Source organism: Neodiprion lecontei, chromosome 3, assembly GCF_021901455.1.
Source record: "Neodiprion lecontei isolate iyNeoLeco1 chromosome 3, iyNeoLeco1.1, whole genome shotgun sequence".
Taxonomy (NCBI): Eukaryota; Metazoa; Arthropoda; class Insecta; order Hymenoptera; family Diprionidae; genus Neodiprion; species Neodiprion lecontei.
In genome coordinates this window covers 41774372-41797564 of record NC_060262.1, presented here as the reverse complement: position 1 = coordinate 41797564, position 23193 = coordinate 41774372, and the positions used below count along the sequence as shown (strand labels likewise).

The 23193-nt window shown below is 40.6% G+C and overlaps 3 protein-coding genes across 6 annotated transcripts; 2 read left to right on the top strand and 1 right to left on the bottom strand.

Moving 5' to 3' along the window:
- The first annotated feature begins 94 nt into the window (after positions 1-94).
- LOC124293472 (serine/threonine-protein kinase 33-like) lies at positions 95-2904 on the top strand. The gene is made up of 9 exons (XM_046734354.1): positions 95-386; positions 466-570; positions 682-817; positions 1158-1328; positions 1517-1675; positions 1849-1955; positions 2056-2130; positions 2270-2573; positions 2777-2904. Exons 1-9 carry the CDS (start codon positions 183-185, stop codon positions 2902-2904), a joined length of 1389 nt encoding a protein of 462 aa, XP_046590310.1. The 5' UTR covers positions 95-182.
- A 9701-nt stretch (positions 2905-12605) lies between these two features.
- LOC107224270 (WASH complex subunit 3) lies at positions 12606-22921 on the top strand. 3 transcript variants are annotated; one of them, XM_046734948.1, is made up of 8 exons: positions 12606-12813; positions 13294-13458; positions 13611-13891; positions 13972-14058; positions 14311-16468; positions 16537-16940; positions 21895-22072; positions 22216-22921. In XM_046734948.1, the coding sequence occupies exons 1-4, from the start codon at positions 12763-12765 to the stop codon at positions 13988-13990; spliced, it is 516 nt and encodes a 171-aa protein (XP_046590904.1). In that variant the 5' UTR covers positions 12606-12762; the 3' UTR covers positions 13991-14058; positions 14311-16468; positions 16537-16940; positions 21895-22072; positions 22216-22921. The 3 variants fall into 3 exon arrangements, with proteins under 3 accessions (XP_046590904.1, XP_015519749.1, XP_046590903.1); XM_015664263.2 differs by lacking the exon at positions 13972-14058 and having other exon boundaries at positions 12607-12813; positions 14311-16196; XM_046734947.1 differs by lacking the exon at positions 13972-14058 and having other exon boundaries at positions 12607-12813.
- Positions 14568-19879, bottom strand: LOC107224267 (60S ribosomal protein L44). 2 transcript variants are annotated; one of them, XM_046734950.1, is made up of 4 exons: positions 19874-19879; positions 15367-15540; positions 14970-15086; positions 14568-14652 (listed from the first exon to the last, which is right to left on the bottom strand). In XM_046734950.1, the coding sequence occupies exons 1-4, from the start codon at positions 19874-19876 to the stop codon at positions 14632-14634; spliced, it is 315 nt and encodes a 104-aa protein (XP_046590906.1). In that variant the 5' UTR covers positions 19877-19879; the 3' UTR covers positions 14568-14631. The 2 variants fall into 2 exon arrangements, with proteins under 2 accessions (XP_046590906.1, XP_015519744.2); XM_015664258.2 differs by lacking the exon at positions 19874-19879 and adding an exon at positions 15935-16071.
- Positions 22922-23193: the final 272 nt, after the last annotated feature.

The window sequence follows — 23193 nt, the reverse complement described above, 5'->3', positions numbered from 1 at the left end:
ACAACGATACACGGTTCATATAAATGCTTAGAAATAATCACGCATATTGATGTGTTGAGCCGACCGAAACGTTCAATCATCGGATGAGGGCAGTAATTTTTTATTTATTAATTTAGCGAAGGCTGTCACATTTTCAGTTTTGACATGACAGGCACAGGTTACGGGGTAAAAAGATCAAACTTATGTTTCAAAAACATTCATCGACGCACTCGACTAAATTGAAAGAGCGAGATTTGATACATAAAAGAATTACGGACCTCGCTGAATTGCAGAGAATCTACGAGTTTGGTGAGATTTTAGGGAAAGGAAGCTTCGGTACTGTCGTTAAAGCGAGTCACAAAGGGTCGGGGCTCAATTGGGCAGTTAAAATTATCAATAAGTCTCAAGTACGTTTAAATATTTATTACATAATAAGGATCATCGTTGCGTCAAGTTTCATGCAGAGCACTAAGTTATTTTCATTAGGCTGGCGCCTCGAGAATAATGCTCGTCGAACGGGAAATCCATATTCTCAAGTTGGTCTATCATCCGAACATAATCCTCCTCGACCGCGTTTTTGAATCGCCGAAGGTGAGAATAATTTTATAATTTACGTTCCAATCGGTTCAGTCATATTTACACAGTTTTACTAACATTTTTACTAGATATTATATAGTAATGAATGTGTTTTTTTGTTTATAGACAATTTATTTAATATTTGAGCTTTGCACGGGGTCGTTAGCAAAAACTTTCAAAGCGAAGAAACGCTTCGAAGAAAAGGAAACATTGACTGTTATTCGTAGCTTGGCTGGTGCCCTTTCCTACCTACACAAAAACGGTCAGTGAAATTACTGCAAGATAGGCTCATCGATATTTCACCCTTTATAACAGTATTATCCTTTAAAGCACTTATAATTGTAAACCGTGCTGTCAACGTGAATTTAAACCATTATTCCTATAAATTCCTGGAACACTCAAATAGCTTTCAGTTCCAATTCTTGAATGCTTCTATTTCAACGCTAGAGTCGATTCGAAACTAATTAACTAAGTATTCAAATATGGCAATTGATCACCACAGAGAAACATGCCTGTAGTTATAGGTAAATGATACATTAATTCGTTGAGGATCGATTACATTTTTTATCGTACTCTTATATTTTGAAAACATATCTGTACAGACATCGTTCACCGTGATCTGAAGTTGGAAAATATTCTGATCGCTGCGAACCCGCAAAATCCGGACGACGATTTACATATAAAAGTAACGGACTTTGGGCTTAGTGCGGTGCGGGGCGGTACGGGATACGAAACCATGCTGCATGATTGTTGCGGCACGCTTACTTACATGGGTAAATAAATTCTACTGAAAATATTATTAGACTTAGATATAAGTCTTATATAATATTATATAATATTACTCATTCGCTTATAATTACAATCGGTTCCAATATAAGATATTTGAATACAATATAGGTGTTTGAATTTATTTAATTTTGTTTAAAACCGGATTTTTATCACCAACGTCTTCTTCGCACAGCGCCAGAAATGATCTCCACTAAATCTTATAGCCAGCAGTGTGACGTTTGGTCCATGGGAATTATAATGTACGTCCTGCTCGTTGGGAAGTTTCCATTTTATTCTACGAACGATCAGCACCTCCATATGCTCGTTAAAACACAAGAGCTTGATCTTTCTGGTGCGTAGATATAATTCACGTACCGTGTACGGTACCTTTCAAACGAATTAAAGACTCTCGTGTTATATTTAGGTCGAACAATATAACACTAAAATATAATAAAATATATAAAGTATAAAAAAATAATAATAAATTACACTGAAATTTATATTTCCATTAATTTTCGGCTGAAGGTTTATCTTGCTCAGAAGGAGCAAAGCATTTGTTAAGCAAAATGCTTCAGAAAAATCCGGCGTTTCGCATGACCGCAGCTGAGGTTGAAAATCACCCTTGGATAGCCGTAAGCATCAACCAACCGATACGCAAACGTTTAATTTAACGTTACGAGTCAATCGTGATATAATTCTTCCTGAAAAAAATTTCCTTCACTTGCCCTATAGGGTACTCACTCGATACTCGAAGCTCACTCTTCGAACGTCCTTGACATGATGAGAATGTGGAGGACGGAAATGATGGTAAGGTAATTTCTTGAGATGACCTGCATATACTATACTTTATAACAAATAATCCTGACTGGATGAAATTAAATCTTTTCATCCAACACCAAAATTCATCGCAGCAGAAAATTGCGCCGCAATTAAGAATTGTTTACAGGAAACGCCAGATCGGGAAAATTCAAACAATACAGAGCAGATTTCGCGAGCGGACAATTCTGTGGGGTTGATTCCTGCCGGAGTGCAGGATGAGCTTACTCGCGTAGCTGCGGGGCGAAAGTCCTCGAGAATAACTCTTAGCAGTGAGAAATCTGCGAAGGACTCGCTCTACAGCAAGTACAAATTTTGGGAATCCGCGAAACCATCGACGGCTGCCAACTCCAACTTGGGAAGAGTTTCGGAAACCGAAATATCCGCTGGACAGACGGTCCAAGACTCCAGTCCCACCACCACCTCCGACGTCCGTAAGGACGCCGTCGGTCGAACTGTATCGTATGTATATTGGTGACCTGATTGACATCTGACTTTGTGTATGTACATATAATCCCGTTAATCGCGTATAAGTGGTATAGGAAAACTGCGAGAAATTCGTCGATAGAGTCCGCCGGGATCGTTGAAAAGAAGCTCGTGAACTCTGAGCGCCGTCGCCTGTCTTCTCGTTTGCCAGACTTTAGTCACGTTCAAGCTAAAGTTGATTCCAATTTGGTTCATCTACGGAAGGATGCTCAGCGAAAACGGGTGTATCGGACGACTTACCAAGCCGCTGTACCTCAACAATCGTCTATGAGAAAATGAAGAATTTCAAACATTGCACGTATAGATATGTGAAATAACAATTTGTGCGACCACAGCAGGTCCATTGCATGCTTAACGTGATAAACTGTGAGGTTGTCATATTTTATTCTTTAATTGGGAGAACCAATTATTGATAGGGGAAATTTGAATTCGGAAGAATAAACTAACACAATTAATGTATGCATAATTATGGGTAGAAGGTATAATTATGTGTTGTGACGTGGTATTTCGTACCCCGTCACTTTATTTAATTATCGCATTCCTCTAGGTACAAATATCGCTAAAAATAACGAAAGCACGTCTGAGGCCAATACTCCAAAAATGAACGACTAATTATCTTTAAGTTGATTTCCCTTTACTAAGCTAATTGTATGCTATTTTCTAATTCTGTAATGCTCTTCGAGAACCATCCGCGAGACCTTCACGTCAAGGTACCAGTACACTTCCTGACAGGGGTCAAGTACCAGCTCAACATCAACACCACCGACTACAGACGAACGAATACCGCTGAAACCACTCCCGATGGATGCCTATCTAGTTGTCGAAAAGGGTCGTGCGTGATGCACAACAGCACCTCCAACTATTTGAGACTTATCGGCCAGGAGCCGAACCACGAACGAATGTTTCTACCGCTCGGATGCATCGTCAGGCGGCGTACAGGGCTGTGCGTCAAAAACACAATGAAGCCTCCCGTCGACGATACTTATCAGCCTGGAGCTGAACCGACCCTAATATCTACTAAGTCGTTGACTATACAATAGAAGACGGTTTTCTCTTAACGAACCGTCTTATCGAAGGACTGCGGCGTGGAATAGGCTAATGATATGCTGACCACGTGGATCTGGTGGATCTAGTGTGGGGATCCGGGTTGAGGGCCATCACCACCAGATCGTTCCGGCATGAGGGCTTCCATGAGCGAGGGCCGGGATGCAGCGCCGACGAAATAGCTACAACGGGGAGTACCAGTAAAACAAGGAGTGAGTTACAGTCTGTCGCAAGTCCAGGAGACCGGTGACGTAACATTGCCGCACACATCAATATCGCAATACCTGAGCAGTACGACCCCACCCCCTTCTCACCAACGATACCGCATAGCTGCAGGAAAACATCTCTAACCACCTTCCGACGTCCTGATACCTCGATACCCGTCGTCGAGGGAAAAGAACATCAAACGGCGAGGGATTATCGCCGCCTATCCGTGGACCAGGCCACGGGACCAGCTGGTCCAATTAAGATACCGCAAATTTTGGGAAGAATCACGTGACACCAGCTCGATGAAAATCAGGATCATCGCTCATCTCATTACTCTACGTTCAGTTGTCAATTAAGAAAGACGTGTTCTCGATATCTGTAATAGAGTTTTTTTTTGGCTATCATTGTATTAAGTTTATCGCTAGTGTACCGCATCCTGTAGTATCTACTATATCTTCTTTTACGTAAGTGAGGTTCCTTTGCTATTTTGTGAAGCCACGAGATTACTTGCAATATATCGTACCTTTACCTTTATCTCTTTCTCTCTTTACCTTGCAGTTGGTCTGCTTGAGCCAATTGGGCTCGTATCTTTTCTCTTTACCTTGCAGTTGGTCTGCTTGAGCCACCTGGGCTCGTACCTTATTATCTCTTATCTTGTCCCTTTCTCTGTCTTATTGCAAGTAACTTCGCGACTGGTTGATTATTACTTACGCATTGTAGTGACTATCGCTTTATCTTATTATCTTTCTCTTTTAGAATATTTGAATGTCTAATATCGCTGTCTAGCAGCGCGTTCCGTTAAAGGATCAATTTTTATCTTAGCTACTGAGCATTACTATTTTGTTATATTTTCTCTGATTAGTTTCTATCTGTCTCTTTATCTATTATCGTTGATTATCGCATCTTAGTGAGAGTACCGCGGGAGCGATCTTATATCGCTGCGCGGTCCCGTTCGTCGTTCATTTGACATTGGAGTATTGTGCCATATCGCATAACATCTTTTTCACTATTTTCTTCGCTTATATCGCTGATCGTAGTTGTCCGTAGTCTATTGGGTTTGCCGTACGTGGCATATTAATTACCTTGAATATTGTTTGCCTTATCTTGAATTACCTTTTATCGTACCGATTATTATCTTTCTTTCTCTCGCACTTACCGCAAACCAGAGACTACGTATTATCTTTTATTCTCTATATTTTATAATAATTTTCTATTTGACCTATCGCTTGAATTTACCTTGTAATTCATAATTCCCTGTCTGCCTATTTCTGATCATTCTGGTAATGTGATAACTATTTCAATTGTTGTATTTCGCATGAGTTATAATCGCTTCTCACATTTTATGATTTATTTGCTTACCGCTTAATTTAAGTACAGTGTATCTCTTCTGTTCTGCCTACCTGTCATAGAACCGTGTTAATCATTACCTTTAATATCGCGAGCTTGCTCATATTTCCCGCTTATTCGGAAAACGTTCCGTTAATTGTTAACTCTCTCGCTTAACCTTTCTCTGGCTGTAACTATTGTTAATTATCGCATATATCGTATTTGTATCGCAAACTCTTCCGCTACTTGCTTGTCAGTAAACTTATCGCTTCTTGTTTAATATATTTGATATTATTCCTGCTTCACCTGTTTCTTATTTTATCTATTGGATTCGACTCCGCCCCTCTACCATTATCTTGTCTCTCTGAGCGAACTGTGCAAAACCGTCGTAGAACCTGACCTTACCTTTATCTATTACCTTTATCTTTATCGTTGTCTTTTTCTCTAATTATCTATTTTTGACGCATGTGCGTCTGGCGCCCAACAATTGTATCTTTCTCCCTTAGTATCTCTCTCTATCTAATTATTTAGGTTAGCGACTGCGCCGTAGGGTAACCAATTATCGTTATATTGTTTATACCCTCAAATATAAAAATATCCGGTTACAAAATGGCGCCCAACGTGGGGCCACGCCAATAAAGAGGGATTATCTTATTCAGTGGTGAAAGCAAAGTTTATCGCATACTGTCAAAGCACCAGAGAAAAGTAAGAGACCGAATACGAACCCCAGAAACCCCACAAATTAATAAAATTGCGAGGAACTCAGACAATTGAGCAACATATTGAAACCAATTGATTACTGCGACCAAGATTGGATATAAACCAAAGTTCGAATATTAGAGTTCCATATTGCGACCGAATACAGCCTAGATATCGCTAAATTAAAATACCGAAAACTAAAAACTATTTAAATATCGCACGGCTTACTCGCCATCAATACCGCAAATTCAAAAATTATCTAAATACCGCACGGCTTAACCGCCACTAATAACGCAAATTTGAAAATTATCTAAATATCGCACGGCTTAACCGCCATCCATAACGCAAGGTCGAAAAATATTTAAATATCGCACAACATAACTGCCATAACTATCGGGAACATAAAAACACGTGGATACCGCACAGATTAACCGACGTACCTCTCGAGTAATATCAATAGAAAAACTCAGGGATAATACGGGACGACCTAAACATCCTGACCTTATAATCTGCTCAGTCTAGAGTGTGGCAGGGGTGATCCCTTGTTGTAATCAAACTTGTTATCGATTCGCTAGATCGCGGTGTTTTGGTTTCTTCAGCGAGGTCACCATATTAATCTTCTTGCACAACAAAATCTATTGTGAAACCTTTGGCTTGGATAGGATAATATAATCTTCCGTTGTTTATATCGCAGTTTCCGGCTTTACAGGGTCACGCTAGTTAACCGATTAAATAATCCATCAATACCGCAATTTCTTTCTCTTCGGGTCACCTATCGCTAGTCAACACTTCTTATGTCAATACACACGTCCGCTAAGGCGTGGGTAGACTCCTTGACCGACGCCGAATTAAACAACGAATTAGAAGGACGCTCGTTGTCAACAGCAGGTATATTACCGGTCCGTCGTCAGCGGTTGACGAATTTTTGTAAGCAACACGGTCTAAACATGGATGACCCTCCTGCTCTCGACGACGCTTATATGACTACACCGACAGACGACAGCGATAGCATTACGTTACCCACACCGACGCAACCAATCAACCCCGCGCCTCATACCGACGATGAGATTCGTGACGCGACGCGACCGTCGAACCGTAACCCCGAGACGTCAGCAACCGGCGCGATTCGGAAGCAGCCACCGGAACCGCAACCTAGCCGAATTAGCCCGCGTAATATACCGCCAGAATTCCTTCCCGGCAATGATGCACCGGCTAAGCCGGCGCCCGTTCAGCAACCACCGTTGAGATCACGGGAGTATCATCCGGCGAATCCGCCACCATTCGACTACCGCACAGGGAATTCTCCCCCTTACGAATATCGCGACGCACCGCCGCTGCGGAGGCCTGCCTTCCGCAACCAGGGCTTCGAGGACGGCCAATATAACTTCCCGCGACCGAGCATGAACAGCAACTTAGCATCACCGTCCAGACCGACCGCGTTAGCCGCGTATGAGGTTATGAGGAAATGGAATCTCAAGTTTTCGGGAACGCGTAGCGAGGACGCCGAAGCATTTCTCGCACGGATAGACGAGGGCCGATCGCTCATTAACATTCGCGACGAGGATATTTTAAATAGTATCCCCTTCTTCTTATCAGGTGTCGCAATTTATTGGTTCCGCAACAAACGCGAAACGTGGCATTCTTTTGCAGAATTTAAAGCCGCGTGGCGCCGTAGATTTGTCAATCCGGAATTGCAGTTCGCATTGAGGGAGGAAATTCGTAGACGAACCCAGGGCGAATTCGAGTCAGTCGCTGACTATTTGACATATATGAGGGCGTATTTCGACAGATTGAGGCCCGCGTGGTCGGAAGAGGAGCAGTTAGATTACGCATACCGCAACTTATTACCGCGATTACAGGTTGCAATTCGACGGGACGAATTACAGGACCTCGATCAATTAGAAGACATTGTGAGTCGGATAGAAATCAGCTTCCGCGCAGCAAATAATTATCAAGCACCGCCAACCCCGGAACGATCGGTACTACCCGAATTAGCTTACCACGGGCAAAGGAACCCAAGGCCTTCTCGCAATAATCTCGCATTACCAGAACCATCTCCCCTGTAGTCGTTGACCGTCCACCGCGATTTCCGCTTATTTTAGGGCCATTTTTTTTTCTTTTTATCTTTCACAAATTTTTTTTTTGCTAAGTTATTACCGCAAATTTTTATTTTTATTACCGCAATTTTGTTTATTTTTATTATCGCAATTTACTTTAATTTTTGTTTACCGCCAAAAATCCTTTATTTTTTTTGTACCGCAATTGCCGCAACCACTCGCCAAGGTTACCGTTTTTTTTTCTTTTTCGCAAATTTTTGTTTATCGCAATTTTTTTTTCCGCAATTTTTGTTATCGCATATATATATTTTTTTTCTTTTCGCAAAATTTTTTTTTATCGCAATTTTTTTTTTACCGCAATTTTTGTTATCGCATATATATATATTTTTTTTTCTTTTCGCAAAATTTTTTTTATCGCAATTTTTTTTTACCGCAATTTTTGTTATCGCATATATATTTTTTTTTCTCGCAAACTTTTTTTACTATCGCAATTTTTTTTTATCGCAAAATTTTTTTTTCTTGTCGCATTTTTTTTATTATTATTATCGAAGAATTGTTTTTTTTTGCCGCTAGGCTATTATAAATAAACTGTCTTATTACCGCTACACAATTATTTTCTCGTGCTATAGTAACAGTGAACCGTCTTATCACCTATATCCGATCACTCACGGTGCGCCCACGATCCACTCCTGAATTCTGTCATATTCATCGTTACGGGATCAATTAACCCCCTCTCGTAAATTGGTTACAAAATGACGTCCAACAATTAAAACCCCACTCGACCTTGAAATCATCAACAACATCGTCGCCACACCTAGTCACCTGACGCAGTAACAACTTGAGGTCAAAACTCCTTTTATCGCAATTATCTTAAAAATAACGCTTAACAATTTTTTTTTGGTCGCTTTACCCAGAATAATACCTCACATGAGGCCAAAATTTCAATATCGCTCTCTGCCGCCTAAATTGTCTGAACTCCTCTGCAACAACACCCTTCAACCAAGCAATCGAATCAATCAACTCTCTACCTTCTCGCAAAAATTTAGCTCATCCTTTCGCTTCCTTCACTCACAACCGATCAGGTCAACAGTAGAACTTGGAAAACTATGTTTCGCCAAGAATCAGCAGGCCGTACTCCAAAGTCTCTCAACTAAGTCAAGTATCGCATGGATTTTCCATTTCAATCCTATCTATCGCAACTATCTCTAACATCTCTAACGATCATCTAGTCACATGCAAAAGTAAGTAGTCAACATAATGGTTTCCTAATGGCAAAGGACCTCCTCGGTCCTCCGTAAGGAGGGGGGAGTTGTGACGTGGTATTTCGTACCCCGTCACTTTATTTAATTATCGCATTCCTCTAGGTACAAATATCGCTAAAAATAACGAAAGCACGTCTGAGGCCAATACTCCAAAAATGAACGACTAATTATCTTTAAGTTGATTTCCCTTTACTAAGCTAATTGTATGCTATTTTCTAATTCTGTAATGCTCTTCGAGAACCATCCGCGAGACCTTCACGTCAAGGTACCAGTACACTTCCTGACAGGGGTCAAGTACCAGCTCAACATCAACACCACCGACTACAGACGAACGAATACCGCTGAAACCACTCCCGATGGATGCCTATCTAGTTGTCGAAAAGGGTCGTGCGTGATGCACAACAGCACCTCCAACTATTTGAGACTTATCGGCCAGGAGCCGAACCACGAACGAATGTTTCTACCGCTCGGATGCATCGTCAGGCGGCGTACAGGGCTGTGCGTCAAAAACACAATGAAGCCTCCCGTCGACGATACTTATCAGCCTGGAGCTGAACCGACCCTAATATCTACTAAGTCGTTGACTATACAATAGAAGACGGTTTTCTCTTAACGAACCGTCTTATCGAAGGACTGCGGCGTGGAATAGGCTAATGATATGCTGACCACGTGGATCTGGTGGATCTAGTGTGGGGATCCGGGTTGAGGGCCATCACCACCAGATCGTTCCGGCATGAGGGCTTCCATGAGCGAGGGCCGGGATGCAGCGCCGACGAAATAGCTACAACGGGGAGTACCAGTAAAACAAGGAGTGAGTTACAGTCTGTCGCAAGTCCAGGAGACCGGTGACGTAACATTGCCGCACACATCAATATCGCAATACCTGAGCAGTACGACCCCACCCCCTTCTCACCAACGATACCGCATAGCTGCAGGAAAACATCTCTAACCACCTTCCGACGTCCTGATACCTCGATACCCGTCGTCGAGGGAAAAGAACATCAAACGGCGAGGGATTATCGCCGCCTATCCGTGGACCAGGCCACGGGACCAGCTGGTCCAATTAAGATACCGCAAATTTTGGGAAGAATCACGTGACACCAGCTCGATGAAAATCAGGATCATCGCTCATCTCATTACTCTACGTTCAGTTGTCAATTAAGAAAGACGTGTTCTCGATATCTGTAATAGAGTTTTTTTTTTGGCTATCATTGTATTAAGTTTATCGCTAGTGTACCGCATCCTGTAGTATCTACTATATCTTCTTTTACGTAAGTGAGGTTCCTTTGCTATTTTGTGAAGCCACGAGATTACTTGCAATATATCGTACCTTTACCTTTATCTCTTTCTCTCTTTACCTTGCAGTTGGTCTGCTTGAGCCAATTGGGCTCGTATCTTTTCTCTTTACCTTGCAGTTGGTCTGCTTGAGCCACCTGGGCTCGTACCTTATTATCTCTTATCTTGTCCCTTTCTCTGTCTTATTGCAAGTAACTTCGCGACTGGTTGATTATTACTTACGCATTGTAGTGACTATCGCTTTATCTTATTATCTTTCTCTTTTAGAATATTTGAATGTCTAATATCGCTGTCTAGCAGCGCGTTCCGTTAAAGGATCAATTTTTATCTTAGCTACTGAGCATTACTATTTTGTTATATTTTCTCTGATTAGTTTCTATCTGTCTCTTTATCTATTATCGTTGATTATCGCATCTTAGTGAGAGTACCGCGGGAGCGATCTTATATCGCTGCGCGGTCCCGTTCGTCGTTCATTTGACATTGGAGTATTGTGCCATATCGCATAACATCTTTTTCACTATTTTCTTCGCTTATATCGCTGATCGTAGTTGTCCGTAGTCTATTGGGTTTGCCGTACGTGGCATATTAATTACCTTGAATATTGTTTGCCTTATCTTGAATTACCTTTTATCGTACCGATTATTATCTTTCTTTCTCTCGCACTTACCGCAAACCAGAGACTACGTATTATCTTTTATTCTCTATATTTTATAATAATTTTCTATTTGACCTATCGCTTGAATTTACCTTGTAATTCATAATTCCCTGTCTGCCTATTTCTGATCATTCTGGTAATGTGATAACTATTTCAATTGTTGTATTTCGCATGAGTTATAATCGCTTCTCACATTTTATGATTTATTTGCTTACCGCTTAATTTAAGTACAGTGTATCTCTTCTGTTCTGCCTACCTGTCATAGAACCGTGTTAATCATTACCTTTAATATCGCGAGCTTGCTCATATTTCCCGCTTATTCGGAAAACGTTCCGTTAATTGTTAACTCTCTCGCTTAACCTTTCTCTGGCTGTAACTATTGTTAATTATCGCATATATCGTATTTGTATCGCAAACTCTTCCGCTACTTGCTTGTCAGTAAACTTATCGCTTCTTGTTTAATATATTTGATATTATTCCTGCTTCACCTGTTTCTTATTTTATCTATTGGATTCGACTCCGCCCCTCTACCATTATCTTGTCTCTCTGAGCGAACTGTGCAAAACCGTCGTAGAACCTGACCTTACCTTTATCTATTACCTTTATCTTTATCGTTGTCTTTTTCTCTAATTATCTATTTTTGACGCATGTGCGTCTGGCGCCCAACAATTGTATCTTTCTCCCTTAGTATCTCTCTCTATCTAATTATTTAGGTTAGCGACTGCGCCGTAGGGTAACCAATTATCGTTATATTGTTTATACCCTCAAATATAAAAATATCCGGTTACAGTGTATATTATTTGACAAGCACAATTAAATCCGGTTAGAAGAGCATCAAAGAACACTGCACATGTATCATAATATGTCTGTGATATTTCAAGCATGCAAATTTAGTTTATGCGGAAGTTTATAGGGATTAAGAACAATCTATTGTAGTTTTATAAGTTATACACACAACTATATTATACGTATAATGCATTAATATCGACGATAATTGTCAATTAGATTTTGTGGTACAGAAGCGTTTTTAACAATAAAGGTACAATGAGTCGAGCCGATTGAAGAGAAAAGTTGAACTGCACTTTCTGCACCTTCAAACACTATAACTTTGTCATAGTCAATTAGGAAATGTGCAAAAATAGTCGTACGTAGATATGTTGATGTATTTGGGTATTTGTTTTGTGCGGTGGGAAATGTGCGGTGTATTCTTTCGACTAACACCGCGGAGGTGGTTATGATAACAAAATCCGCCGTTTCGAATTCCATTCATTGTGTGTTAAAAACGAATTCAATGTGTTGGTTGATGTATTACGTTGACTGAAGAATATTCTTCAGGCAACGTGCATTATTAGGGTTAGCGCGCAAAGAGTGAATCTTGGTTATGTACTCTACTCAAATTCAGCGCGTAAATTTGTCATCAAGCGTGGGTGACTCTGTCAGTGTCTGCTAGAGGGTCCCTCGGAACGAAACGTCAAATCGTACGTCAAATGGAGAAATGTCAGAAATCAGTTGACCATCAGAAGTCGTCACTTTAGGAGACTCTAGGTTACATTGTACAATATTTCACTCTCTTCTTAGCAAACTGTGCAACATGAACGATTATGGGATTCCGATGATCGAACCTACCGTTGACTTTACTAAGGTTAGTTAATTTTATCCTAATTAGTCCTTCGTACAAGGTACAACACGATATCGTTCGTCCCCCGGTTCCCATGTCACCAATTTTCGTATCTACAGTTCAAATTTTTATTAGTTTACATATCAATCGTAAAATCATCTACGATAATCGCGTTTCTGATTCTATACCTACCAACAATTTCTATGCTCGTCCGACTTCTATTAATTACTCGGCAGCCAATTAGAATTAGTTTTCTATGTGTAGTCATGAGCGCAACGAAACTAAATTTTGGGTCTGCCAGTTACTTGGATCTGGACTGATCTGGGTACACATGGTGTAAATATCAGAAACAAAGTTCATATGACCTGTAAGGTCTAAAAGTTTTAGCTGACGTAAATAGATTATTAACATTTAATGCGTCCATCCTGTACAGATTAACAGAAATCGAAAATTTGTGTAGTTGGATTTTGAGTCTCTAACGTATAGAATAACATTTATTTTTAGGTCCCGCCGATTCATCAAAAAAGAACTATAACGTTCGTTAATCATTTTATTGTACATACAGTAACATTTTTGAACAAGTTCGCTCTATCCTGCGAGGAAAAACTGTTTGAGTTTGAAAATAAATTGCAAAAAGTTGAAGCGTCGCTAGGAATCCTTGAATCTAGGGTAAGCAAAACTACTAATTATCTTAACATGTTTATTCAGCATCACACATTACAGCAGAGGGACTATTCGCAAGTGTTAAGTCGACTTTGCACTTTTTCTTCATTTAATATGTATGTGAATAATTAAAATGAGACGCTGTGCTTTTTTATCAGCTCGCGTCGATACCAGAGATTGACTTTCCAACAAAGACAGAGTCTTCACCAATCACTGAATCAAGTGATCAAGAACAGAAAACGGTGGAACAAGACCAGACAAATGAGATTGAAGCGGTGAAAGCTGAGTTGATTGATGAAAAAAGTGAAATTAGTAACACGCAACCCATCAGTAAAGATCCACGATATGCAAAATTCTTTAAAATGCTTCAGTTTGGCGTACCTGCGCAGGCTGTCAAATTGAAAATGAAACAAGAGGGTCTAGATCCACTTTTGCTAGAGTGAGTATTTCCAGAAAATAACTCTTCTAACATTTAATATTTAGACTATTTATACATGAATTTGTTTTAAAATTTGAAAGGGGCTATGTACTGGGATAGGCTGAAATGCTGTTACAAAAATGTCAAACAATCTTCATAGACCTGCTGTAGCCTTCTTTTCAGTTTGTGTCAGTATATAATATTTATTCAAGATCTTTCATGTAATCTCTTATGTTTCTTCAAGAATATAAATGCAGATATTTTGGAATCGGCATATTCGTTCCAAAATTACTTCAAATTACCTTTTTGAATAGTTTTATTAGGTATTACGGATGCGAATAGAATTTCGAAAATGTGTCTTGTTTCAAGATATACTGAATATAAGACTACATTCACAGAATATGTGACAAAGAATTTAACACACTTTGATGTTCAAACAGCAATCCTGATCAGTTGGTTCCAATAACGGAAATAGTTGAGACAAATACAACTACTGATGAGGATGATGCTTGATAATAAACTGAAGAGTAAAGGAAGTATGCATATGAAACAGTAAGGTACAAAGAGTATTCACAGCGCTCACGAAGTAAAATATTTGTCATGTTGGAAAAATTTTGACAGACCCAGTTGATAGAAAAGAAAAGAAAACGTAATATATGCATTGTTGTTTGATATAACCATTTAGTAAATAAACACATTTCAAATCTTGAACGATTTATTTTATTTTTTTGTTTGTATAGTTACAATCTTAAACGCAAGGTTTAGAACTGGATCATCTGGCCCTGTAAATAGAAAACAAAATATTCTGCAATTGGTTACTGGTTTAAATTAATTTTTATGCGTGTTACTTCCATTCGGTTTAGGTGCGTTAGTTGTGGGTAAAATTCCTAGGGACAAATATCTCAAACTCTCATCAGACTAATATCGATAAATGTTTCAATCGCTTTTGAAATATCACCATATGGAATTTCGAGACTTGTTTCAGATTATTTAAATGGCACAAAGACTTAAACAAGTTTGAACTGTTTGGAATCAATTTCCACACATCTCAGCACCGAATATAAAACGATCTAGATGCACTAGGTTTTGAAAAACCCACCTTCCTCTTCTTATCACCTCCCAGCTCGAAATGTTTGCAACGTTTAAGTGGGATTTGCTTTCTGTACTTGCACTCAGTGCATTCCATCCTTAGCACAATTTTCTTGGTTGTCTTAGCCTGCAAGGAAAATAACGTCAATCAATAAAATGCTCTCTGGGTTATGACATACTGATCAGTTAGTCCAGTTCTGTAGAAGCTTCAAGCATGACAACTCCAGAAATGAATGAAAAACCAATGTTCCCATCAGTTAAAAAAAAAATTACTCACTTTTTTTATTAGAATTTTTTAGGAAAGTTTTAGAATTTTTAAGCTACCTTAAATTTGAAAAAAAAAAACTGTGGTAAAATATCAAATGAGCAATTAAAGTTAGCGAGTAATATGGAATAAGAATACGTACCTTCTTTCTGAAAATGGGCTTCGTTTGACCTCCGAAACCTTGTTGCTTACGATCATAACGTCTTCGGCCCTGAGACGCATGCCTTTCCTTGCTTTTCTTATATTGGGTGACTTTGTGCGGCTTGTGGACCTTGCACTTCTTGCAGAACGTGCGCCTCTGTTTGGGTACGTTCACCTGTAACGAAAGTTGTTAAGCTCAGGATGCAGGTATCTGTGTGAAATGCAGGCAGAAGAGCCCCATGAGATGTTCACGTGCAGTAAAAACCTCGCGCAATACATGAAATTTTTGGAATTGTCCGTCTTATCTAGTCCCCACGTCGGTAACTGATTTTTTAACAACGTATTAAGATTTATTAGTATCAGTAGGGGATTTCGAGGTTATGTTGACCGTCTGTCATGTCGTCCCTTCGAACGAGATCGCGAACTGGCGATTGAAGAGAAATATCAATTGAAATATAGTGCTCGGGTGGTTTGATCATGATATGATTCCATTAAGAAAATCAATCTATTCGTTTTGCAAGTCGATGCTGATGGATGAAACTCCACAAAATAAAACACAATTCACCTACCATCTTGGTTGTTTAGAAGAAAAAGGAAGCGGAGGCAGGCCGGAAATGCCTGTTAGCTGCGCGGTACGCTTGCGTAGACTTGTCCGCATGAGTTTAATACCAATATATTCCACCGTTTTCTGATCTCTTCAACCTCCGATACTTCTTTCGATCAATATCTCGAGCAAGGAACCGATGACGAATAAAATAGGAATCTTTTTCTCTACGTTATTCACTGTCGAGTAAGAGTATCACGTGCCGCTGCGATACCCACGTATATTTGGTAGGTAAGCCGGCTTTTTCTCGTCAGGAAGTTTAACAGGATTGAATTATTTCCGCTTAGTTATTTTACGAAATAGAATTTTAGATACCGTTAAAAAACTTTTTTGGACGTAATTTGAGTAACAATTTGATCGACGAATTGCAGCGCTAAAGCCAGTTTGAATCAAGCGACAAAGCCTCGAACCAGGGCTCCGAAGTACGCTTCGTACTCTCAAACCCCTCGTCCGCGGAAGTGAATAATTTTATTTATTCAATATAGATATTGATTGCAAGGTATAAAGGTTGAATAATTACTCATGAAATGTTAAAATTTATTCACTTTATTAATCGGTGCATTTCAGGTGCGGCGAGGCCTGAAGAGAGATCGACCAATCAGGGATTTATCGAGCTTCAAACCCGCGCCATCTTCATTTTTGAACAAAGCCAGGTTGGACGGTACGCCGAGTGAGTGAAGTAGTCCGCTTCAGTCCGCTCCGAGGTCCGCTAGTCCTCCGCTTTCGTAAGCGTTTCGTGCACTCGCCGGAAACCGACGCCGCCGTCGTTGTGTCGTGTCCCACGCCGAAATCGAGGCATCGAAGACACACAAGTTTCTTACGTTTTAACAATTACCAAATTAGAAAAAAAAACCACCGTCGTCATGAGTACCAAGGAGAATAACGACGTTGCCGTCGAGAAGGCGATTGATAACGAAAAAACCTCAGATGACGCGAAATGCGAAATCAAGGGAACGAAAAGGCCGGCCGAGGTAAGTTGTGTGCTACCCCTCTGTTTGTGTATTAAACGTATAAGTATGTAGATGTATGTATGTACGTGAGCTAGTACGGTGGATCGGCGAAGCTTCGAAAGCATCATAACAACAATTAATCTACGCTCTCGACGCGGACGCTCCGTAATTGCAAAATTTTTCCCTCAATACTTCATCTCGGCTCGGGGTTTGCCGCTATCCCCGCCACAACCGCGTGCCAATCCCGTAATTTTTCCATATATTTTCCATATCTCCCTGCGCGGCGTGACTATAGCTCCGCCGTGATGCATGCAATTGAACACGCGCGTGGATCAAATATGTCGCCAAACCGAGGACATTTGTACACTACACACACACACACGTACGCACGCGCGCACACACGTACACATCTACACACACGCAGCTACCTATTTCGCTCCGAAAAGTAGGTGAACCTTTCGCGCGCGCGTCGTTGTGTGCGATATGCGTATCGCTCGCTCGTGTGTGTATTAAGCGTCTCTCTCTATGCGCGTAGCGGCGTGTACATACGTGTCACCCCGTGATGCTACACACACATTGTTGGTGTGTAATGAAAAATTTCACCCAACTACATAACGCTTCTATTAGTAGTAATAGTTGTGTAGAATTGTAGTTTACAACGCGCTGATGACGACGATAGCCATGTGAGAGATGCCGGCCGGCGCGTCTCGTCACATACTCGACTTCTTTCCCTCCTCTGTCCGCTTCGCTTCTCTCTTCCTGTTGCAACGATCTTTATTTTTCCTTACCTACGCTGTCGCCCCCTTGACCGAGACATTAATTCTCACATTTGTGCATTATAAAAGCGTATAGAGCTCTCGCCTTAACCCGGCCCAAGACATAGCTCGTTAATTTTCCGGCCTTCCGATGACGCCATTAATACGTATGATTATTATTACTATCATTACTGTTTCGAGTATTACTGTTATTATTGCTTCTGTTGTTGATCGTGGCGGCCAGTCGATGCTAAAGAAAACTTATTTTTATTGTTGCTATCAACATCATCGGTATTGTCGTTACTATCATTATTATTATCATCATTTTATTGGAAAACTGGGGACTCCCGCGCATTTTTCTCACGACCCGATGCCCCCGCTACTGCGCTTGCCGCGTTTGTGTCGCTTGATGCTTCAACCACGCTATGGCGCCCAATAGTAGTAAGCAATTACTGTGTACACTCTTACGTGAACAACTGATTACAACATTTTGCCACGGAAAGAAGCTGATCACAGCTTCCTGACATCCTGACTTCCTGTTATAATAATTCATCCTTCCCGAACTGTCGACTATTCGTGGTTATTGAAATTATAAATTCCATTTTTTATTTTATTTTTCATATTAATTCTTCCCCCCGTCCGTCCACTCCATTGAGAGCTAATTTATAATTCGCGATATCGTTGCATTACAAAACCATTTCTCCATTTAACTTGGGTAGGTAGATGTGAGATGTGTAGTACAAGAATTTCCTTCGTGTATATTTGGTTATAATGATGTAGATATGTTAATATCGTAACTCTTGGATGTTGAAAAGTGAAAAGTGTAAATTACGTTACATTGCGAGAAGCTGGAAAGTAGATGATAGGGTTAGCGGCGTGGCAAGGGGGATATGTTACGGCGACGTCGAGAGGCGGCCAGCACACATAGATATAATATCCTCTACCTGTGATTATCAAACCGGCGCTCCGTTTGTACAGTGCCTTGGTATCCATTATCCACGCTTGCAATGAGTTAGAACGAAGTTCACGAAACATGATCTTGCCTCAATACACTGAGCAATATGCAAGGACTACTACCAATGCTGAAGACATCGTAATATTCCCCCTCTGATAATTGACGAAGGAATCCACGTATAAATCGTAACATATACCGTATATTTAGAGCGGCATGACGCTGGGTATTTACTGTATACCTATGGATTGGATTATCGTACTTGGCTTTCTATTCAAAGTTCTTAAATAATTTGGTAGAATGTGCCTTTCTTTTTTTATATTCTTTTTTTTTGTTTTTTTTTTTTTTTTTTTTCTTATTTTGGTGCATGCATCATTTGATACGTGTGGCAATAGGATTGGACGCAAGTTTACGTACGTTGTGGGCTTCCGATTCCAGAATCACTGAAGGATATTGTTGGCGGGAGCGACGCGGCAGGTAAGTTGGGGATTCTTCCTTACCAACCGAGTGGCGTGGCATCGTTCCTCTTGCATGTGCTGCCCCTATGCCACTGCTACACTCAAGCGATAAACTTTGTTCGTTATTTGCACAGTTACGTATCATTGCAACTTGTTATCTGAATTTGGACGTCCTAATACTCTTACATTACATATGTAACGTATCATAATCTCGTCAAGGCGACGTAACGTAACCGGTGAATGAGCTATTTGGATAAATAATTAGATATCCCAAGTATAGTACATCGCGCATAGGTGTACGTGTGAGGGCGGAATTACGTTTATACATGCATACGTCGTCGAGTGCTTCGAGATATAGATTATAACAAATATTAAGACATGAATAAGGGATAATAATTTTTATTTCCGTACATTTCGAGCCGAAAATATCCTGACCTTTGGTTTCTCACCACTTCATGTGTAAGCAGAATAATTTTTGTTTTGCACTGATAAAGTTATGGACTATTGGCAAAGCACTCAATGCATGCACTAATCGATTGATCAGATATTCCATAAGTTGAATTAGGTCAGACGAAATGACAACACGAAACTGTCGGAATCCTTTTTGATCGTGCTACATTTTTTTTTTGTAGGAGATAATATGTTATTTAAATTATAACTAAAAGAAGGCAAGCGAAATAATCCGTATGAATCAAACGATTCATCTCTTTCTTCCATCTTCTTCCCTGGTTATCGGCAGAGACCGCGACGACATACACACACGAAGGCGGGGTCATAGGTAATCTGTACCATCGTAGATCGCGGCGCTCTCGCCGTCGCGCGACAAAATACATGTGAACTTGCATACAACCGAGAAAACCACGTGTCGCCGTGCACTCGACGATGAGGATTAAGGAAAACTCGTCAAATGAAGTTTCATCCATGCAACCTGCGATAAAGAAGTAGAGTATGAAAGCATAAATTCTTTTCCCGCCTAGCCATACCTATGGAACGGGGCTGTGTAAACCTTTGCTCCATCTCGCACTAAAGTAAAAAAGCGTGGGGGGAACAGAGAAGCTCGCAATCGACCGTCGACGACACTGAAATTATGTCACCGAATCAACTTTGAGGTCGTGAACTCTTCTAAGCTCTTATTAAATATATTTAACAATTTTTGAAGCTCGGTATAAATAACTTTGCGACTATGTTTCCATAATTAGTATTTTCAACACTTTTAGCGATAAAACAAACCGCAAGATTACAAAGCGAATCGGTATATAAACATCTCGACTCGTCTCTGAGCTCCTTGTCGGTCGGGTTTGTCCGTACACTTACTTTCCATATTTTTCTTCCTATTATATGATTTTTACATCTTCGATCATACAGTTCGACAGTATTGTATAACGGCCGAGTTGATGCGACGAGTAGAGGGGCTGCGATGAACGGAGCGAGCCGGCAAGGGGCGGGAAGGGAGGGGGACACCATCCGCGTAAGGATTCCGCATAGCGTGGAAGCGCTTCGGACGCCATGCCGAGTCGAGTCGAACAGAACCGAACCGAGCTACGACAGCCAGTCTCCGATAGCTTACAGTCACGATGTAGCGCAAAGTTTCCCTTTGCTTTTGTTCCCCCCTCGATTCACTACCACCACCAACAGCTGCCACCCCCTTCGCGCAAGTTTCGAACAGCGCGGTTGTTGGTGTAGGCGTCCTGTTGTGTAGAACATTGTACATAGGTGGGTGCAGAAATGGCGGCACTCGCGGCAGTCCAGAGATTATAGATATACCTACCACCTCCCCTTAGTCCTGTTAGTCTTGCCGGTCTCGCCGTTCGAATTAGTTTTCTCTTTCTAGATGGCGCTAGTAAATCGTAGATGATGGAATTATATAAAACGGTCAAAATCACGCGGAAATACGACAAGAATCATAGCTCGTTGGATTAAGTAATATTGAAATGAATCATAAATTTTGGTCCTACACCATATCTCTAAGATCGCTGTATGAGATTAGATTAAAGAGCGGCGAGTCAGTTTACCGAATTCTACCAGAGAACACTAGATTTGTTGCCATCGTATTTAACAGAGCTAACTCCGAATTGTGTATCTACGATCATCTCTTCTCTTCCGAATTATTTGACTCTTTCAGCCCTTCCCACTCTTGTGTCTCTTTGTTCTGCGTCTTTTACGCTTCCGCCATTAACTGCCCTCTCTATGCAACAGTCGTCCCGACGTTGACCAATTCTCGTGTATACACGCCCTATGCTCAACTTTCTCCCATTCCACGTTTCTTATACTTCTCTGCTAGTGATTTTCGCTTCTTTGCATTTGAACTTTTAAAGGAGTACACACACATACGTAACACGAGTTGAGAGCTACAATGTCGCAAGGCAACAGCTACCGGTGAATTGTGTGCACCTGCGCCTCTTGAGTGATGTCATCTAACCTCCGTTTCCACCAGACGCATATGTCCCGTTTCCGTAAAGAGTTGAATGTACGAAACCTATATTAACGTCTACAGATGAACACGTACATAGCAGATTCGTCGTAGAATATGTGATATTGTGATTTTTACAAACGTTCAGCCGCTCCCCCATCCAATACTCAATGGGTAAGGGCTTCAGATTTTCATTGGTCGCACGCTTCTAGTGCCTTCTATTCTATGGGAATGGGAACGTATGCGTCTGTTGTAAACCGAGCCTCATAGCATAGTAAATATACGAAATCGCGCACGTTAAGATATAAACAGATGCCCGTAGGAACCCGATAACTAATTAAAAATCTTGAGAAGGAGATATCAGACGATATAAAGATGAGGTGGTTATTTTGTTTTCCAGGATAAGAGCGAAGAAGTGAAGAAACAGAAAAAGGAAGAAAACGGAGATGGCGATGTTGAGGAGGAGGACGTTGATGACGAAGTTGACGCTGATGAGGAGGAAGTTGATGGGGATGGAGATGACGATGACGACGAAGATGATCTCCCCGAAGGCGAGGATGATCTTGCAGAAGATGAAGGTGCGTTTTAGTGCAAAACTTTTTGTTCTCTACATTGAATAAATTTGCATCACAAACGCAAAGTTTCTTGCGAAATGAAATGATCGTCTTTTCGCTCCAGCGTCTGCTAATCGCTAAATCCTTTGGATGATTTTCATTTTCAGATGAGGAAGACGACGATGCGGAAGGAGAAGTAGAGGGTGACGGTGATGACGACGACGACGACGTATAATGAAGAAAGTAAGAAAAGTACGCAAGAAAGACAACGGGAGGCGGCGGGAGACGGAAAACGGGTGGACGGCGCCATCATCGTTCGAGACAGCGGGAGATTCACTCTCATATTGAGGAGTTGATTTAAAGTGTTGGCGCGTGTCTGCCCAATTCTTAGGGGGTGCTCCCGCGATATACAATTTAAAAAGGCTGCCACCTTGCCAGAGTTGCGACCGGCCGACACTCGGACGCCGCAGCCCTAATGTCTTGGTCCTTCGCAATCCTGGCCCCCAGTTAGCCAACATCAAATGCTATTAGATTGTTCAGCATGATTAAACTAAATTAATTTCACATAAAACCGATAGTAATAATAACAATAACGATGTGATTTTTTTGTATTTAGAAAAATTCAATCTTGAAATCCAAAACGATCTTGTAAAACAAAACTGTTTTCAAAACTATACTTCCACGTAAAATGTTTAACCTGTAATATGCAGTTCGTTTGAACAACCTAATAATTGTATTTGTCCGATAACTGGCTTTTTTCAAGGGACAGTTTTATAATGAAAACTTATTTAAGATATATATATATATAAGAGAAAACGAAAAAAAAACCAACAAAACAAAAAAAAGTAAAGATAGAAAAAAGCTCTATTGTATTTAAATAGTGTAAAATGGACATTTATGGGGTGATGATTTTTTTTTACATTTGAAATGAAATTTACGTTCGTAGTTCTACGAATGTCTCTCACCTAGCGCGTGTGACAAGAGTATCTTATTGATGCATATAGACGAACGAACGTATAATAGGGAGTTTGTAATAGCACGAGTGTGAAATTCGTGAATAATCGATGAATTTGAGAAGTTGCATTGCTTCGAAAAATATGAATTATAATTGTCCATACTTACGCCTTGTTTTTGTTTTAAATGCA

What these genes read in the sequence shown, in the direction of transcription:
- LOC124293472 (XM_046734354.1), top strand. Translation starts at nt 183, where the DNA reads ATGTTTCAAAAACATTCATCGACGCACTCGACTAAATTGAAAGAGCGA. An exon ending in ACAAGAGCTTGATCTTTCTG is followed by an intron (nt 1,676 to 1,848) that starts GTGCGTAGATAT and finishes TTTCGGCTGAAG; the next exon opens with GTTTATCTTGCTCAGAAGGA. An exon ending in AAAATCACCCTTGGATAGCC is followed by an intron (nt 1,956 to 2,055) that starts GTAAGCATCAAC and finishes CTTGCCCTATAG; the next exon opens with GGTACTCACTCGATACTCGA.
- LOC107224267 (XM_046734950.1), bottom strand. An exon ending in AGCCCATTTTCAGAAAGAAG is followed by an intron (nt 15,087 to 15,366) that starts GTACGTATTCTT and finishes TTTTCCTTGCAG; the next exon opens with GCTAAGACAACCAAGAAAAT. An exon ending in GAGGTGATAAGAAGAGGAAG is followed by an intron (nt 14,653 to 14,969) that starts GTGGGTTTTTCA and finishes TTCTATTTACAG; the next exon opens with GGCCAGATGATCCAGTTCTA.
- LOC107224270 (XM_015664263.2), top strand. Translation starts at nt 12,763, where the DNA reads ATGAACGATTATGGGATTCCGATGATCGAACCTACCGTTGACTTTACT. An exon ending in CTACCGTTGACTTTACTAAG is followed by an intron (nt 12,814 to 13,293) that starts GTTAGTTAATTT and finishes ATTTATTTTTAG; the next exon opens with GTCCCGCCGATTCATCAAAA. An exon ending in CTAGATCCACTTTTGCTAGA is followed by an intron (nt 13,892 to 14,310) that starts GTGAGTATTTCC and finishes ATGTTCAAACAG; the next exon opens with CAATCCTGATCAGTTGGTTC.